The sequence below is a fragment of the Eptesicus fuscus genome, chromosome 11 (genome assembly GCF_027574615.1).
Source record: "Eptesicus fuscus isolate TK198812 chromosome 11, DD_ASM_mEF_20220401, whole genome shotgun sequence".
NCBI classification, from domain to species: Eukaryota; Metazoa; Chordata; class Mammalia; order Chiroptera; family Vespertilionidae; genus Eptesicus; species Eptesicus fuscus.
The window spans coordinates 91,634,920-91,653,454 of NC_072483.1; the positions used below are offsets into that span (position 1 = coordinate 91,634,920).

The 18,535-nt window shown below is 39.0% G+C and overlaps 1 protein-coding gene across 4 annotated transcripts in view; it reads right to left on the minus strand.

Moving 5' to 3' along the window:
* Positions 1–18,535, minus strand: part of PMS1 (PMS1 homolog 1, mismatch repair system component) — a 64,468-nt gene that overhangs the window by 10,131 nt on the left and 35,802 nt on the right. For all 4 annotated transcript variants that reach the window (XM_054722721.1, XM_054722720.1, XM_054722719.1 and 1 more), the window contains 4 exons: positions 11,884–12,006; positions 10,304–10,447; positions 9,251–10,125; positions 549–1,034 (listed from right to left, as the gene is read on the minus strand). In XM_054722721.1, the coding sequence (XP_054578696.1) occupies positions 549–1,034; positions 9,251–10,125; positions 10,304–10,447; positions 11,884–12,006 (1,628 nt within the window). The remainder of the gene's footprint in view (positions 1–548; positions 1,035–9,250; positions 10,126–10,303; positions 10,448–11,883; positions 12,007–18,535) is intronic.

The window sequence follows — 18,535 nt, forward strand, 5'->3', positions numbered from 1 at the left end:
GTGTAAGTTATGATAAAGACACTGTGGTTAGCTAAGAAAATAGCCATTTTTGAGAGAGATATACTGAAAGACATATGGGTGGGAATTGTTCTAAAATACTTTAGCAAAGGAAAGAAAATATGCATATATATATACATACACACACCCATACATGGGCAAACAGAGTAAATGTGGCAAAATCTTGAAAACTGTTGATAAAGGTATTCATTGTACAATTCTATTTTGGTATGTTCTTTAAATGTTTACGAGCACACAACAAAGAATTACGGCAACCTCACTTCAAAATTACCCTAGGTAAGTCACTAATGTACAGGAGAATTAAGCTTCATATTTATTAATTGCAGAACTACGTAGAATATTTTAAAATTATTTACTTAAATGCAATTACTTCCACTGAAGATAAGAAATGAAGTTTTTAAAAGATTTCTTTAAATAAACACCACTTTTCCCTATTAGGAAACACTTTCAACTTTTTACCTCCAATTTCTAATCTAGTATGGATTAATAAATGTTTTTAGAGTAAAAAATATTATATTACTCCACCATACCTCTCTGTTAATATAATTGGTTTTTCCAATGGTTCTGCAGGAAGTTTATGATTCTCAAGAAGTCTTTTAAATAGCAGGGCTTCTTCCACTCTATATGGATTTAACAACATTACCTCTGTTTGGGATGTAATTAGCCATCCATCAGGAAACTTGAGATTGTGGATTAAGCAAAGGTCGTCTTTTTCTTCTAGTTCAAATTTCTTGTGTTTCTCTACATTTTTTTTGAAGTTTTCCATAGAAAAGTGAATTTGAACTATTTTAATGGTTTGACTCTTTTTTTTTTCAATCTGGGACTGGAAAAGCTCATCAAGTTTTGGCTGATTAGATAATGACGTTTTCAGCTTGTGCTTCTGCGCCAAACTCCATGAGCTTGTGGGTTTCATTTTTTTTCTGCCATCTTGTAGTGAGGCTTGTGACTCCTGTTCAATGGCTCTCTTGATTTGCCTATTGTATCGTTCCAAGTCTTTAGCAGCCCTCTCTTCATATCTATGAATAAAGAGAACTAATGAGTTCATAATCAGAAATACATTAATCATCCAAAATAAATTTTATAAAAAACTAGAGGCCCGATGCATGAATTTGTGCACATTGGAAGGAAATTAGAAGAAATATTTTAATATCACTATTTGCCCTTTCTCTATAATAGAAGTGTCAACCAAATTCACGATCGACAATGACAGATCGAAACACGTGCAGAGCTTTATATGTATCACGCATGTGCGAGTCAACTTAGCCTTTTATAGATATAGAATAAACTTGCTTACTTGGACCCGCTTTCTGATTTAGCTAAACTTTTTCCAGCCCAGTGAAGCACCCCAACTTCTCTTTCAGGTAATTGTCAGCAACACAGCAGTAAATATCAACACAAAGCAGATTATTATTATAGATCACGCAGGGAGAACAAAGGGTGAAATATTTAACTGCAGCAGTGTTTGACTACATTCTGTGCAGTGAGAAAACCAGAAGTCATTTTCAAGATGCACCATTTCTTACTTCTTTTAAGCTTTCTAAATCTCCGTTTTCCAGCTAATGAAAAGAAAATAGGATTCCACTGAGTCGCCTATCTACCTACTCCAGGACTTCTGTGAGGATTAAATGAGATGAGGCACAGGAAGATGCTTTACAGACATTTGGTTAAAGTATAAAATGTTTTCACCTGGTTATAAAGCAAGTGGTGTTCCTGGGCTGAAGAAACTCCAAGGAGGCTAGTTGCTAGGGAGAGGAAGCCTGGCGTTGCTATGTGACATCATTACACAGCACCCACAGCGACCGTTTCTGGGCTGGGCTGTGGGCCGCATTTTGCACCATGGGGTCTTGGCAGCATCAGCTGCAATTTGGTGGGGTGTTACTCCATGGTGGTGGCGGGGCCTGTGTCCCATTTGGGGAAGCTGAGTGTTGCTTTGTCGGTCAGGTCTGAGGTGTCATTTTTCTGTAAATGGCCAGTGCACGTCATGGCAGCTTGTGTGTTCAGCATCTGCCCCTGGTGGTCAGTGCGGGTCATAGAGACTGGTTGGACACTTAGCATTTTATATATATATAGATAGAGCTGACATTCCAGGCTGGGAGTTGTGAAGGAGCTATACTGGACGCTCTCTCTCATATATGAACAAAACAGATACCACCCATTTAACGTAGGCACTGAAGAGCAGTCAAAAGCAGGCAGAAACTATAATGGATTCAACCCTCGGATAAAGAGAACCACATTTATACAGCCTTTACCCAGAGAGCAGTTCCCAGCATTAAAAGAGTGGCAAGAACTCCCATCAGAAAGCTGCACGGCCATTAGCTTGGGTCACCAGGACACAGAGCTAGCTCCTTGCTTCCAAAACAACTGAAAACGGAGGGAGAAAATCCCATGTGTGGGACCCCAGAGGAAAACAATCACTAGGAGGCTAAATGAGCTAAACAGATATTTCAGTGGCTACTTAATGCAATGAGAGAGAGAGAGAGAGAGAGAGAAAGAGAGAGAGAGAGAGAGAGAGAGAGAGAGAGATAGTTTGGAGTTTGAATTCCACAGAATTAGATGGCACATAAACACTTTAGGCTTTCAATTAAAACTGAAGGAAGACCACATTTTAGAGGTAATAAAAAAACAACTGTCCTATAACTGTGGAAGCTGCCCTAGGACTAAAGGCAAAATTTGTCTCCCTACTGAAGTGTAACGCAAAGCTTCCATAAGCTCAAGGTTATCTGTCAATAATTTAAATGCCTGGCAGAACCAAAACCAACATTTTCAGAAGAAAACAGAATCCAGAGTTTCTACAATGTATCAGCGACAAGGTCCATTATACAATCAAAAGCTACCACTCAGCCAATAAAAAACAGAAAAATATGATTCATGGTCAAGAAAGAAAGTGATCAGTAGAAACCAACCTCAAGATGACTCAAATGTTGGAATTTGCAAAATAAATAAAAACAGTTTTTTGTAAGTATTTAAGGTCTTAAAGGAAAAGATGATCATCATGAGAGAATAGAAGGGGGTATCGCAACAGAGAAGGAAAATTATCAAAATAATAAAATGGAAATTCTAGAACTAAGAAACACAATATCTAAAATGAAAAAATTTACTGGGTAGGCTTAACAGCAGGTCAGAGATGGGGAAAAAAAGGGTCAGTAAATAGAATACAGATCAATAGAAATTATCCAATCTGAACAACAGAGAGAAAAGTGACTGAAGATTAAAAAAACACCTTAGTGACTTATGGCACAAACAGCAACCCAAAATATAAGTAACTTATAAACAGTAAAAGTGAGGGGCAAGAAACATCTGAAGCAATGATATTATGGCTGACACACCAATTTGGAGACACACAACATTTTACATATCCAAGGTCAGTCAACTCCAAGCATGATAAATCCAAAGAAATTCACAGCTAAGTATATTAGAATCCTAACTGCTGAAAACCAAAATAAAGATAAAGCAGTCAAAGGAGAAAAAAGATATTATTTAATTGCTAAAAACCAAAGGTAATAATAATATTCTGAAACGAGTTAGATAAAAAAAAACACAGAGAGACATTACAAAACAAACCAAAAACACCACCATAAAAATAGACATTATCAGAAAAAAAATGTTGAGAATCTATTTTCAGCATCATTGTACTATTGAGGAATGACACCAAATGGATACTCAGAAATAATGAACAGCAGAAATGGTAACTGTGTAGGTAAATAGAAAAAAAAAATCTTTAAAAAATTTTATTTTTGAAAGGTAACTTTAAATTTAAAAATACAGTATTTTAAAGTGAGGTTTGTGTTGTATGTAGATATAAAATATATGACACCACCTGCAGAAAGGACAAGAGTGGTAAATGGCATTATACTTGCAAAGTTTTTATACAGGGTGAGGCAAAAGTAGGTTTAGAGTTGTTCATATAGAAAATAATAAATAGTAATACAAGAATAAACTCACATACTCACAACTAAAACATACTTTTGACCCACTCTGTATTTGTGTGAAATGATATCCTACTAACTCTTAAGTGATAAATTAAGGATGTATACAATATTCTCCAAAGCAAAAACTAATGCAAAGTTAATAAAGGAATTAAAGTTAAGTATTAAATTATATTTCTTTAACCTAAAGAAGGCTGCTTCCCCAAAAAAGGAGGAATAGAGGAACAAAACAGAGATGAGATACACAAAATAAGAAAATGGTAGACCTAAACCCAACCATGTCAGCCATTAGATTACATGGACTGAATATTCCAATTAAAAGGCAGGTTGCCGAGCTGAATTTAAAAAGAAAAAAGAAAAAAAATCCAGCTATATATGTCTACAAGAGTTACACTTTAAATATGTAGACACAGACTGTTTAAAAAGAAGAGCCTTATGTATTTACTCTAGTATAGTTTTATTGTTATTTTATTTTATTTTTTAAACATATTTTATTGATTTTTTACAGAGAGGAAGAGAGAGGGATAGAGAGTTAGAAACATCGATGAGAGAAAAACATCGATCAGCTGCCTCCTGCACACCCCCCACCGGGGATGTGCCCGCAACCAAGGTTGCCCTTGACCGGAATCGAACCTGGGACCCTTAGTCCGCAGGCCGACGCTCTTCCACTGAGCCAAACCGGTTTCGGCTTATTGTTATTTTAGAATGAACTCCTACTTATTTAAAAAAGTTTGCTGTGAAACGGTATGCCATGTTATGCTGGCAGCAGCCTCATATATCTTGCATTTATTAAATGTCTTGCATCATTTTCTTTTGTGCTTGATTTAATCTCATGCTTTATAACATTAGTGAGTCTAAACATATAGTGTTTATAAATGTACAATAGTGTACAGTAATGTCTTAGGCCTTCACATTCACTCATCACTCACTCACAGACTTACTCAGAGCTCCACTCATGGTAAGTGCCCTATAGAGGTGGACCATTTTAATCTCTTATGCCATATTTACTGTATCTTTTCTACATATCCCCATCTTTAGGCAGTGCATGACTATATACTTATACAATTGAATATAATTGATTAAAAATGAACTATACAGATACACTCAACAAATATGATGAAAATCACTAAAATATTTTGTTGAGGGGATGATGCTAGGTATAAAAGTACATGATTTTTATATATACTAGAGGCCCGGTGCACGAAATTCGTGAACGGGGTTGGCGGTGTGTGTGTGTGTCCCTCAGCCCAGCCTGCACCCTCTCCAATATGGGACCCCTCGAGGGATGTCCGACTGCCTGTTTAGGCCTGATTTAGGATCGGGCCTAAACGGGCAGTCGAACATCCCTCTCCCAATCCAGGACTGCTGGCTCCCAACTGCTTGCCTGCCTTCCTTCCTGATTGCTTCTGCCTGTCAGCCTGATCACCCCCTAACCACTCCCCTGCCAGCCTGATTGATGCCTAACTGCTCCCCTGCCAGCCTGATTGCCCCTAACTGCCCTCCCCTGCAGGCCTGGTCACCCCTAACTGCCCTTCCCTGAAGGGCTGGTCACCCCTAACTGCTCTCCCCTGCAGGCCTGGTCCCCCGCAACTGCCCTCCCCTGCAGGCATGGTCCCCCCCAATTGCTCTCCCCTGCAGGCCTGGGGCCCCCCCTCCCCAACTGCCCTTCCCTTCAGGCCCAGTCTCCTCCAACTTCCCTCCTCTGCCGGCCTGGTCACCCCTAACTGCCCTCCCCTGCAGGCTTGATCGCCCCCAACTGCCCTCCCTTGCAGGCCTAGACCTCCCAACTACCCTCCCCTGCTGGCCATCTTGTGTGTTGGAGTGATGGTCAATTTGCATATTACTGTTTTATTACATAGGATAGAGGCCTGGTGCACAGGTGGGGGCCGGCTGGTTTGCCCTGAAGGGTGCCCCAGATCAGGGTGGGGGTTCCCTTGGGGCGTGGGGCTGCCTGGGCCAGGGGACTGTGGTGGTTTGCAGGCTGGCCACACATCCCGGCAACCCAAGTGGAGGCCCTGGTATCTGGGATTTATTTATCTTCTATAACTGAAACTTTGTAGCCTTGAGTGGAGGCCAGGGCTGGCCAGGGCGGGTGGGAAGCTTGGCTTCCTCCATCGCCGGGGGCAACCCAAGCCTCCTGCTCTCTCCAGCTCTGTGGCTGCCACTATTTTTGTTGGGATTTATTTATCTTCTATAATTGAAACTTTGTAGCCTTGAGGGGAGGCCAGGGCCGGCCAGGGCAGGTGGAAAGCTTGGCTTTCTCCATCGCCGGGGGCAACCGAAGCCTCCAGCTGGCTCCAGCTCCGTGGCTGCCGCCATATTTGTTGGGTTAATTTGCATACTCACTCCTGATTGGCTGGTGGGCGTGGCTTGTGGGCATAACAGAGATACGGTCAATTTGCATGTTTCTCTTTTATTAGATAGGATGTGAAGTTTAAAAACTGGAAAAAGCAAGCAAGTGTGATGGAAATCAAAACAGGGCTGTGTATGGAGATTGGCTGGTTCAAGTGGCATAAGGGGACTTCCTGGGGTGATGGAAATGTTCTACATTTTCAGGTGATGACCATGGGTCTACACATATGAAATGCATTGAGCTATATATATGGTTAAGATCTATGCATTTCACAGCAACTACATTTTACCCAATTTGAAAATCCATTTAAGAAAGCACAGGTACTAAAAAAAACAACAACAATCAATCCCAGTTCCAAAGAGTTCCTTATACTTTTGCTATCATATTAACACGGAATAAACAATTCCCTGAGCACCACAAAAGAAAATTTACAAACCTTAATATCCCATTTGCTAAATAGATACTAGTAAAATTAAATTCAATATAACAAGCAAAATTACAATGATTAAAATTATAATGGTTTCATAGCTAAACATTTATTTTTTCAGTTACTACTTACTTCTCATTTTAGAGTCATCAATGAAAAAAAGGTATGAAATAATGAACATTTAAAAATTTTACTGGGTTCTAGCATAATTGTTAGATCAACCCTTTTCTAAAGAATTGAAGTTTCTGTTTCTCCAGGCCTAGGCTGAGGTCAGGCAGTACTGTTTTTCAGAGAGTTCTATGGGTGATTCAAATGCATATCCAGAACTGAAAATGACTGTAATTATGTTCAGCGAAGTGTAGCGGCGAAGAGCACAACCCACCGACACAGGCTGCCTGGTGTGACTCTGGCACTTAGTAGCTCTGAAAACCTCGGCAAATTATTTAATTTTTCTGTGTCTCAGAATGGATAATCTACAGCTACTTCATAGTAGAATAATACCTGGCACATTGTAAATGTTGATGTTTGATACCATTATTTTCTATCAAGATACATAATGAAAAGGGAACACAATTTGACTAATGGTTAATAATCATTTAAGCAACCTTGCTAATTTCTTTTTTAAATTCAGTTTTAAATTTGAGGCTAGAAAATGTTATCTCTTGTTTTAAGAAATGTAAGAAACGGGCTGAATTCCGTTGTAGGTAATATGCATAAAACATTTTTAAGGAGAAATATGAATAGATCTGTGTCAGAAAATAATAATGCTATTAATGGGAGAGCTATATTAAATGTTAAAGTGAAATTAAGAGACAAGAGACCATGGCATGTTGTGTAGTTGGCACTCAGTACTTGTTTGTTAAATAAAGAAATGTTATCTGGATGAGAATGTAAAAAGACCTTGTTTCTCTGTAAACTGGGCAAAAAATGCCTCTTTTGGTTAGTCACCACATCATATTCATAATTTTTTACATTATTTTCTCTCATTTCTACTTAGAACCTGAACTTCTGGATTAGCTATATAAAACACATGATTAATTTATTTTCAATATTACTACAATTAAGTATTTTTAGCTCCTGGACTTCCAATTCAAGATTCCCTGTACGGTGGAAAGTAAGTTCAAGATGAAGGTCACCATTTGTAATTAATTATAAAGCGCAAATTTTCACATATGGTACTAATCTTTTGATTTACTCAAGAAATCAATTTCATGAGTTTCTTGGGAAATATAAAAAGTTATGTCCAAAGGAATATTAAGTGAATGTTAAATAAAAATATCTGCTACCTATGACTTAATGTCGTTAAGGGATTTATTAACTGGAATGGAAAAATTATAATTCTAATTTGACCAGTAATCAATTAAAATAATGCTTTAGTGACTAAATATTACATGTAGCTACAAAGTTTATTTACCATTTTCAATAATGCCCCCATTACAAATTATTCTTAGCTATTTTAAGTAGAAATATGTTCATACCTACTGCAAATCAAAGTTCGAGCGAACATCAATTGACTGAGAGCCCAGTGGCAGGTCACATGCCAAAATCTGGTTTCTAATCCACTGGAGGAGAGGATTTAGGGGGAGGCAGGGACGAGAGCCAGAAAGGAAGAACTGAAAGACGAAAATACTCCTGTTCCAGTCTGTCCTAAGTTCTCAGCAGAAACCGGATTCTAGTTCTTTCCCAAGCTCTGTTATGGCTTACAGAACCCTTTCATGACCTGGCCTGCCTTTCTCCATCTTTCCTCATCACACTCCCATAAATTCAACTCCTATCAGAGAGGGCACCCTTCAGTTCCCGAATAACATCATTTCGCTTCTAGTTTCTGGGCCTTCTTACATGCTGTTCCTTCTCTCTCTAGAAAATTCCCTACATCTTTCTGATTAATTTCTATTCAGGGAAGCATTTCCTGTCCCACAGATGAGATTAAGACCAACTGCTAAGTGTTTTCATAATTCCCTATATTTTTTAGATTTAGGGGGGTCAATGGGGGAAACAGGGGGACATCTGTAATACTTTAAACAATAAAGATTAAAACAGCTCATCATAGTCTATGATTATTATTTTTAACCCTTTGCACTCGCTTGCTTTTTTCTCGAGCTGCTACCGATGCTAACCGTGTCGAGTCACACTCGACATCCGAGTGCAAAAGGTTAAACTGTCTTCCTCCCTAGGCTACACCATTTAGAAGTAGAAAATGTTTACTTATGACTGTATTTGAAGTGACAAGCTAGAGTACATAGAGCCTTGTACACAGAATGCCCTCAACATATATTCCCTAATTTAAGGAAGGGAAGAGGAAGGGAAGGTGGGAGGGAAATGGCTGAGAAAGGCTTAAGAGCAGGTCAGCGATAATAAAACTAATTTTCTAACAAAAAAAGTGATGCCAAAAAAAAGGTATTCTAGCTAAGTCAAAAGGCATTTTCTCCATTCTGCTCTTCCATAAATAAGAAGTTAAAATTTTTTTTAACCCAGTGGATGGAAATATTTGAACATTCAGGTCACATGCAAGCTCTGGAAACTTACTTCAGTTTTTCCTCTTCACTCAATGTCTCCCACAGTTCTTCAATTTGTCTTGTTGCATCCTCCAAACTTGTCTTAGACTTTTCTGTGAGAAACTGACCACGATGATCTTGAACAAAAAGGGCACTTGCTGACATGGGTTTCTTGATTACGCGGCTGCTAATTAAATCATAAGCTGTAAGCTGTCCTGATTTGTTATCCACCACATTTGACTTCTTGTTACAGGAGCCTTCACTGAGATTCTTTTGTTCAGGGCTTGGGTTATTTTTCTCACTTACTTTACATGCTGAGCTTTCTTGAGGCACTAAAATTTTCACAGGTTCAATGTTTTCTCCCATTGAATTTTTGAGTGCATTTCCCCTGCTCCAGTTATCTGCACAAATTTCCAAAGACTTCTCAGGAACTGCTTCTTTCTCATTTTCCCCACTCCCATCTATACTGCCATTTTCTGATTGGGCGTGCTTAACAGAACCTACAAAACAAGTTTCAGGATATTCCTTCTCCGTGTCCTCACTTGATAAATTACCCATTGGGATCTCCAGAAATGTATTTTTAGTGTTATCAATGTTAGAATTTTCACTAATAAAATGGTCCTCATAATGGTCACGAACGTGTATATGATTTAAACAACCGTTAATGTTTTCTCCAGGTTCATCAGTATGCGTATCATTTTGAAAAGAAATGCTCGAAGTATCAACATTTGGACAATTACTTCCAGATGATCCCGTCTTATTAAAAAGCACATCTGTTTCTGCTTTTTTACTAACAACTATGTCAGCTGAGGAAACATCTGTTTTATTATTTTCATAAGAATTTGTACTAGGCAGTGATCCGTAACAAGTTGTCAACAGATTTTCAAGAGCAATTAAAACAGATTCCTACAAATACAAATTAACAAATGTTAGGAGAAATTATAGAAAAAATAAATAGACAAGGTTTAAAATAATATTTAAAAATATGTATAAACAAGCAAATCTCCTTTGTCACACAAAAATGCTTAGGATAGTATAAGTTTGTAAATAACATAAGTTAAAAAATGTATCCAAAAAAGTTTACCTTATTCTGTAGTAATACTTGACTTTTATCTGGTGTTAAATTTATATCCACGTTAGCTGTAGGAACATCAATTTTCAGAAAGAAAATGGGATACAAACGAGTAGATTCCTTTAGGCACTTCAGATTGTAATAACGTCGGATTAGCTAGAAATATTTGTAATGAATAAAAGACAAAAACCCCATATAAATAAATATTGCCATCCATAAAATAGCACCAAGAGAAGAATATTCAACTGAGTGGATGTAACTGCTTATAAGGAAAATCAGTATCTAAATAGTAACACTCACTTAGAGGCCTTGAACCTATGTGAATGAAGTACAAGCATTCATTAAGCAGTACAAATATCCAATGCAACTGGCTTCATAGTTATAGATCATAGTGTTAGCTCATCTGGCATGGCTCAGTGGTTGAGCATTGACCTATGAACCAGGGGGTCACAGTTCAATTCCCAGTCAGGGCACATGCCCAGGTTGCAGGCTCGATCACCAGTGTGGTGCGTGCAGGAAGCAGCTGATCAATGATTCTCTCTCATCATTGATGTTTCTATCTCTCTCCCCCTCTCCCTCCCTCTCTAAAATATATATATATATATCTCCAGTGTCAAAGTCCAGAGTTTAAATCCAAACTCTGTTACTTCCTGTCTACAAGATCAAGAAAGTGACATTTTAATTTTTTCTCATCAAAAATAAAAATAAAATAATATATCACATAATTGTGAAGACTTAATCAGACATCACATGTAAGGTACCTAGAAAAATATTTAATAAATGTTATTGTATCTCTTTCTCCTTTTCCTTCTCCTATATAATAAAACCCTAATATGTAAATCGACTGAATGGTGGAACGACTGGTAACTATGATGCACACTGATCATCAATGTGGCGATCCAGGGGCAGGGCCGGCCAACAGGCGGCGCCAGGCCGCCAGCCAAGGCAGGTGCCAGTGGGGGCCCCCCAATCACCCCTGATCACTGGCCAGGCCAAGGGGCCCTACCCTATACATTGGGAACAGTCTCTTAGATTTAAAAATTAAAACCTGGCAAGGCTACTCTAACACTGAAGAAAACAGGATGATGCAGCGATGACATGCATAGACTCTGGCTTGCACATTTTGTGGTCAGCCCTGATTCTGACACTTATAACTGTGTGACAAAGCCAATTACTTTACTTCTCTCTGCTTCAGTGTTTCCACCCATAAGATGGGGAAATGGTACTACTGCCTCAGAAGGATCATGTTATGTACTACTTTTTATAATCAGGGCAAAAAAATGTAGCTGCCCATACAACAGCAAGATGCCTTTCACCTGTATGAAAAGTATGGTCACTGGTGCATGCAGTGTCCTGGATTGCGAGAGGGATGTCCGACTGCTGGTTTAGGCCTGACATCCCCCGAGGGGTCCCGAATTGCAAGAGGACACAGGCCAGGCTGAGGGACGCCCCCCTCCTGTACACAAATTTCGTGCACTGAGCCTCTAGTTTCAGAATGTAGTCTTAGAAGTAACCCTTGTAACAAGTTGACAAATGACAGAGCTAGTTTTCATTTCTGATCCAAGCAATGCATTTTTTCTTAAAGAGATTACCTTTAATATGTCTTTTTGGTGTATTGGTCGACTGTTTATAAAGATGAAACTCCTTTCTGGGGTTGAAAGACTTGTGGAAGAGTGGTCTGCATCATGCTTTGGAAGAAATCCACTTAGATAAATCTATAATTGTAATTACAGAATTAATATGCAATGTAACAATAAGTGTGGTTCCATGGGTCTGGCTACATACGATACATTACAAGTTATCAAAACATAAATACATTTTCATCTTATGGTCTGATAACCATGTCTTGAGCATCAACTTTAAATAAAATATTGGAAGCATGTTAAATTGGTGTTCTCTGCCTCTAACTCTCTCTTTTTGCAAGTCTATGTTAAGGAAAAATTGACATTCATAAAAGCTTCATGAATGGGCATATATCTTACTGCCAGAAGACATAAATACTGCTTTCTATGCTCAACTTTAAATTCTGTCTTTTAAATTTTTCTTTTCTCATATTGTGACTTTCCTTTTAGCCACCTTTTTCTATAAAGAAGTGGCTGTTTCTATATTTATTCTGAGTATGCTATAAAGCCAATCTGACTGGGTTTTATTTCAGAGTTAAAAATCTCTTGCTCTTTGGATTCCAAGATGGCTGCAGAATTCATGGAAGCTACATCAACCTGCTCCCAGCCCAAACTGGATTTATAGCTAAATTATAAAGCAATCAACCTGAATAACCAACTGAGGGCTAGCTAAACTGAAATACAGTAACCAACAATTTGCAGAAGAAGCCACGTAGAGCCTGGTAAGAAGGGCAGAGACTCAGAAAAGGCTAGCCCCACACTCCGATGTGCTGGTGGCTGCAAAACTCCCTTTCCTGGGAGTGTGGTGACACAGGGATCCCCGACCAAGAGCAACAGGCAGGAAAGGAGCCCCCACAGCATCTGGTGGTGAAAATGATGGGAATTCAGTCCGCCTGGGAGACCAGACCCCACCTTCCCAGGGAAGAGCACTCCTATTGTTACAGCACCGGCCTGGGGAGTGCAGGGTCCAGACTCCAATTTCTGCCTCCGACTGCAGGCAAGGCCACACTGCCGAACTTGGTTCTAGCGGGTCTGCTGGCTACACCTAGCGGTGACTTTAAGCGGCCCTCTTCTTTCTGGGGGGAGGGCTGGAAGGGAGGCTCGAAGCTGGGACACTCAAAGTGTTAGACTCTTGAAGGCTATTGTCTGGGACTTGGATGAAGTGCTTAGCCACCTCCTATGGGCTAGACGGGCTTGGTGAAGTTGGGCAAGGTGGGGTGAGGGGGGTTAAAGGGGATGGGGACACCTATAATAGTGTCAACAATAAAAATAAAGTTTAAAAAAATATCTTGCTCTTTGACATTGATTACAGTGTTGTATTTTATCTTATTTTTCATTTAGAGAACTCTTTTACAAAGAAACCAATTATTTATTTAGTATTTTTATGCATTCTTTCTCCATTTTACAAATATAAAGAGGAAGAAAATTAAGAAAGATCCTAGAAAAAATTACCAATGAGAAGAGAGAACCGAGGGAACAGGAGGCAAGGAAAATGCTCCTACGTTTACCTTTAAAGATAATATAACCTTAAGAATACAGTTTAGGGCCAGACGGACACGATTTAAACCCCAGCTCCACGACCAGCTATGTCATCTTGGTCGTTATTTAAGATACAGGCCGATACTCTATCTGAAACAAGCAGAACCAGATGTGTTATTAACCTGGTAAGTCATAGCAAAGTTTCAGTTTAGGGTTAGAAAAGGCAGACAATCTGTGGGGTTGCCATTTTCAGTTGCCCAGAAACCATGAGGCTCCTTAACAACATAGCCTGTAGGCCGCCACCAATGTCTCTGGCTACAGCTGCCCTTGGAAATAAATGTTTAAGGAAGACACATTACCAATTTTAGAACGCTAAGTGCATTACTGTCACAGTGCCAAATTGTGTCAATCTTAAAAAGTAAATTAGTAAAGCTGGATAATCCATTACAAAATGATACTACTTAATTAACTGCAAAACTTCACAGCACTTAGAAATGGTTGTATAATTGAACAGGTAACATGAGACCCTTCTTAAAGCACCTGCTGAGCATCAGGGATAGCCTATTTAGTCTCTAAAAGACTTACTAAGCTTGTGGATTAAAAAAAGTCTGCCCCAAATAGGTAATTATGAAGAATGAAATGAAGAAATTGTTAATACTGCTAATGTTTTCCTTTCATACCATCTTGATCGGCCACTGAATAATTACTATTACTTCCAAAATACCGAGCTTTTAAAAATAGCTTAGGATAATCTTAAGAACTAACAAACTATATTTAAGTTATATGGAAAAAGTACAATCAAACAGCAAAGTTTTATAAAATGCTATAAAAAGTGAAAATCAAGCTAGTTCACGGAAAAATAATGTCTATACAAGACCAAATCAGTGCAACAAAATAAAAAATTAGATAAAGGGCCCTGCTACCTGCCCAGTCTGTCAAACCCCTCTCTTCTCTTCCACCCGATTCTGTTGAAACCACAGTAACTGGTTTCCTAACACAAGTCCTTCTCCCATTTCAGTAAACCTCTAGAACACCATGGAGTTATGTTCCTACAGTAATACTTTAAGTACTCTGGTCAGGATAATGGGATAAGTCATGCAGAAATTTCCTTCTCCCCCATCCCAACTATAAATAGAAGGCACAGAGAGCTAAAATTAGTTTTTACAATAATTTCAAAAGACCGAACCATTTTTAGAATGACAAACATAAAGATGCTATGTGTGAAAAACATAACAGGGCGTGCTGGCTGAGGTCAGGAGTCGTATGTGCTGTAGGACCAGAAACCAGCTATGGCAGCTGGGAATTGAATTCTGTGTGGGAAGAAGGACAGAGAACACGCCCATGCACAACATGGAATTGAAACCAGCTTTCCAACTTGAATGGGGGGCTGCGATATCCTCCCTCCAACCCAGCACCCCAAAATGCTTAAAAAGACCTGTGTGGCTGTTTGCAAGGGTCACAGAGAGAGAACACACAACTCCACAACAAAACTAAGGCGAAACCCAATCAGCTAGGAAAAGGGGTCCCGAAAATCTTGGCAGGATGAAAGGCAGTGACTACTAATTATATCTCTCTTCCCTTAATGGTAAAGGTCGGTTTTCTTTGTACAGGAATTTCTTTGTACAGCACCTCATTCTGAACTGGGCTGGGAGGGGGTGGTATCTACCACACTATGAGGAGGGAGAGAAAGGGAAAGAGGGGAAAATCTAAACGACAAATCTGCATTCAAGGTGATTTTGCAAATTAAAATTTCAAAGCATATGAACAGCAGAGAATGAGAATATTCTCTCAGGAAAGTAGAAATGATAAAGGAGTATGAGAAGGACTTTGACTTTACTATGTGTACCATACTTTTAAAAGAGTAACGGAAAAAACATCAATTTTATAATAACCCAGAAGATAAAGAAATAAAAACTAACAGCTATAAGTTAAGTTTAGAAGAGAATAGAAAAATGAATAAATTCTGAATCCTAAAAATACTATCAACTAGAAGACAGATGTCAAAAAACTCCAAAACACAACTGGAGGAGCTCCGTGAAGCCAACACAACCACCCAGGGAAGCAGCTGACAAATGCTCCCACAGCAGTGGTGGACATGGGCCACCGCCGATAACTGGAGGTTCTTCCCAAGTGGATTCCTGTACAAAGAAAACCGACCTTTACCATTAAGGGAAGAGAGATATAAAGATTCTCTACACCCGAGGTTCCCAGAGGCCATCCACCAGCCAAGTCCAGTGAGGGGCACGGATGACTAAGTTTCACAACTTACAGGTATGTGAGGAAGACAAAAATGCAGTGAGGGGGCAACTCTAGCAGTTGGCAAACAAACTTAAGATTGCCTTTGGCCAGAAATGAGAAGGTGTCGAAGAAACTCTGATATAAAACAACGCTCCTTACAAGCCCAGGAAGCACGCAAGGGTGATGGGTGGCTGCTAACAACGTAAGAGAATACCCGTCTAGACAGTGCATGACAGAAGATGGCATTTAGATTACTCTCACCAGAGACACACTCAAAAAGTTTATCATTCTGGAGCCACTCGTTTTCCAAATTCTCCCATTCCTCAATGCAAAAATACCCACATGAAGATGCATCAAAAGTTTTGGTATCTCTCATAGATTACCAACAGCCCTTATGAAATTCTATCTCAAGAAAAGACTTTTTAAAAAATCAATAGGCAAGCATAGATCTAGCAACACATCTCAATACACATCAGAGGAAAAAATTCCCAACTGCAGAACTGGCTCATGAGATAGTCCCATCAACACATGGAATCATACCTGGTCAAGGTCTATGTCAATACTTTTCATACTTCCATGCGCACCTGGAGACCTTGTTAAAATTCAGACTGGTTCAGTGTGTCTGGAATGAGGACTGAGATTCTCCGTTTCTAACAATTAGCGCCCAGGTGATGCCAAGGCTGCTGGTCTTCAGACCAGCCTACGCAGGTGGAATTTCTAGAGCACAAACCACAGACATCAAGTAGGACCTCCTGTCACACACTTCCCAAGTTACCAGTGTAGGCAATCAAGTCCCATGAAGCCACAGGGATCCTATGGGAATGTAGACAATACCCTGACTATCCCAAGTCAGCCACCATCACCAGTCTTAGGTGGCATTTGAAACTAAGTGAGTTCTGAAAACAGGATCCATGTCAGATCATGGCCACACTCCAGGCACTGCAGCTGCCCACTAAGGCTGGCCTGACTCCTTCCTAGGGCAGAGAGAACTCTTAAGGCATTACGTGAGCACAAGCTCCTATCCAAGACTCTACTAAAACGATAATAATTAAACACTCAGCACTGCAAAGAGAGTAAGAGGGGAACCAGTAGTAGAAAAGAGGTTCCCACAAATTGTAAAAAGAGGGAAGAGTAGAGCACACAAGCCAGCTGTCCAGGAGAACAGAGAACCTTCAGGCTTAATCAGCAGACACAAGAGCTCCTCTTAAAGGGAATGGATAAGGACAATCTTCCATAAACCGATTACAATTTAATTTAGTGCTAAGAAAGGGAGCAGAGGAGGAGGAAATGGAGGAGGAGGAGGAAGAAGAGGAGGAAAAGGGAGGGGATGGAGGGAGATAAACTGAATTTCCCAAGGCAGTGAGCATGGTTGTAGGGGAAGCCCCAACCCATAACTCCAGGCACAGGACCAGGATCTTCATAACTAACACTGCAGTGGAGCCTGAGAGCCACCCACACCAAGCTCCCAATCAGACTTGCTATTCCGGGGAAAAGACAGCAGAAGAATGAGAGGCTTGGGAAAAAAAGAACCTGGTAAGCAAAACGAAACTGACTTCCTAAGAAATAAGATTATTTAGGAACAAATAATTAAAAAACAAAAAGTTATTATCTTCAGAAAGATTCAAGATTTTGTATCCATAAAACAAGAATAAGTTACTCAGAAGCAACACAACTTTAAAATGCTCTTAGAAATTAAACATAGCACTTTCAGAATAAGAAAAAAATTCAGTAGATGGGGTAAAAGAATCAGAAATCTCCAAAAACTTATAGAAAAAAAAAAGATGAAAAATTTGAAACAAACAAACAAAATAAGAGGTCCCAATCAACAATAGGGAGCTTTCATTAAAAAAAAAAAAAAAAAAATCGAAGAAGATAACCCAGAACTGGGGGGGGATGGGGGGGAGAAGTCTTCAGATTCAGGTCTCACACCAACAGCTCAGCATATTAAGCAAATGTATAATAAAAGACACACACCTACACATATCCTCATAAAAGTTATGAAGATGAAGGAAAGAGCCTAAAATTTTCAGGTAGAAAAATACATTGCCTTGCCCTAGAAAGAAAGAATTGAAATATATTAATCTTCCCATCAGCAACAATGGATGGTCAAAGATATTCAATGTCATCAAAGCTCTAAAGAAAAATTATTTAATCTAGAATTTTATATCCACCAGAGTATTAACAAGAGAAGGTGAAAAATAAAGTCACTTATTGAAAGTTTACCTCTGTGAAAGATACTTAAAGATGCATATCAGATAAATAAGAACAAATTCCAAAAAAGAGGAAGGCACGGGACACAAGAAATAATTGAAATAGCCAGTACTCCTATGAAAAGAAAGCCCAGGATGTGAATGCTTGAAACAATCAATCCAAATGGGAAATTAGTGAGTTCTGGGAACAATGAGAGCAAAAAGAATGGAATGAAATGGGTTACCAGTAATAGCTAGGAAACGAAAAGATTTTATTGCTGAAAGATTTTATTGCTGACATAATAAAGTAAGTTTCTTCACTAAAAAAAAAAAAAAAAAAAAAAAAAAAAGAAAAAAAGAAAGAAAAACTTTTGCAAAGCCCAGAAAAATAAAAAATAAGATAGTCCATATAGGAGGCAAAGACAAACATGACAAATTTCATGTAATTGATGGGGAAAGAAACAAAGAGATTCCATTTAATTGGGACAATGGGAATATTCTCTATGCATGGCATAGAGAGACGTAAATCTGGATCCCTATAGAGGGGATGTAATTCTAGCACATACTTGGGTTTGCAATGAAGATCATTTCTAGTTGTAGTACTGTATACCCCATATATATTTTCAACTTTTAGAATCAATCTTCAAACAAACAGTGGAAGACTTAAGAAATGGTTATATAAGAAAACTGGTTATTAAACTTGGTAACGTAAAAGT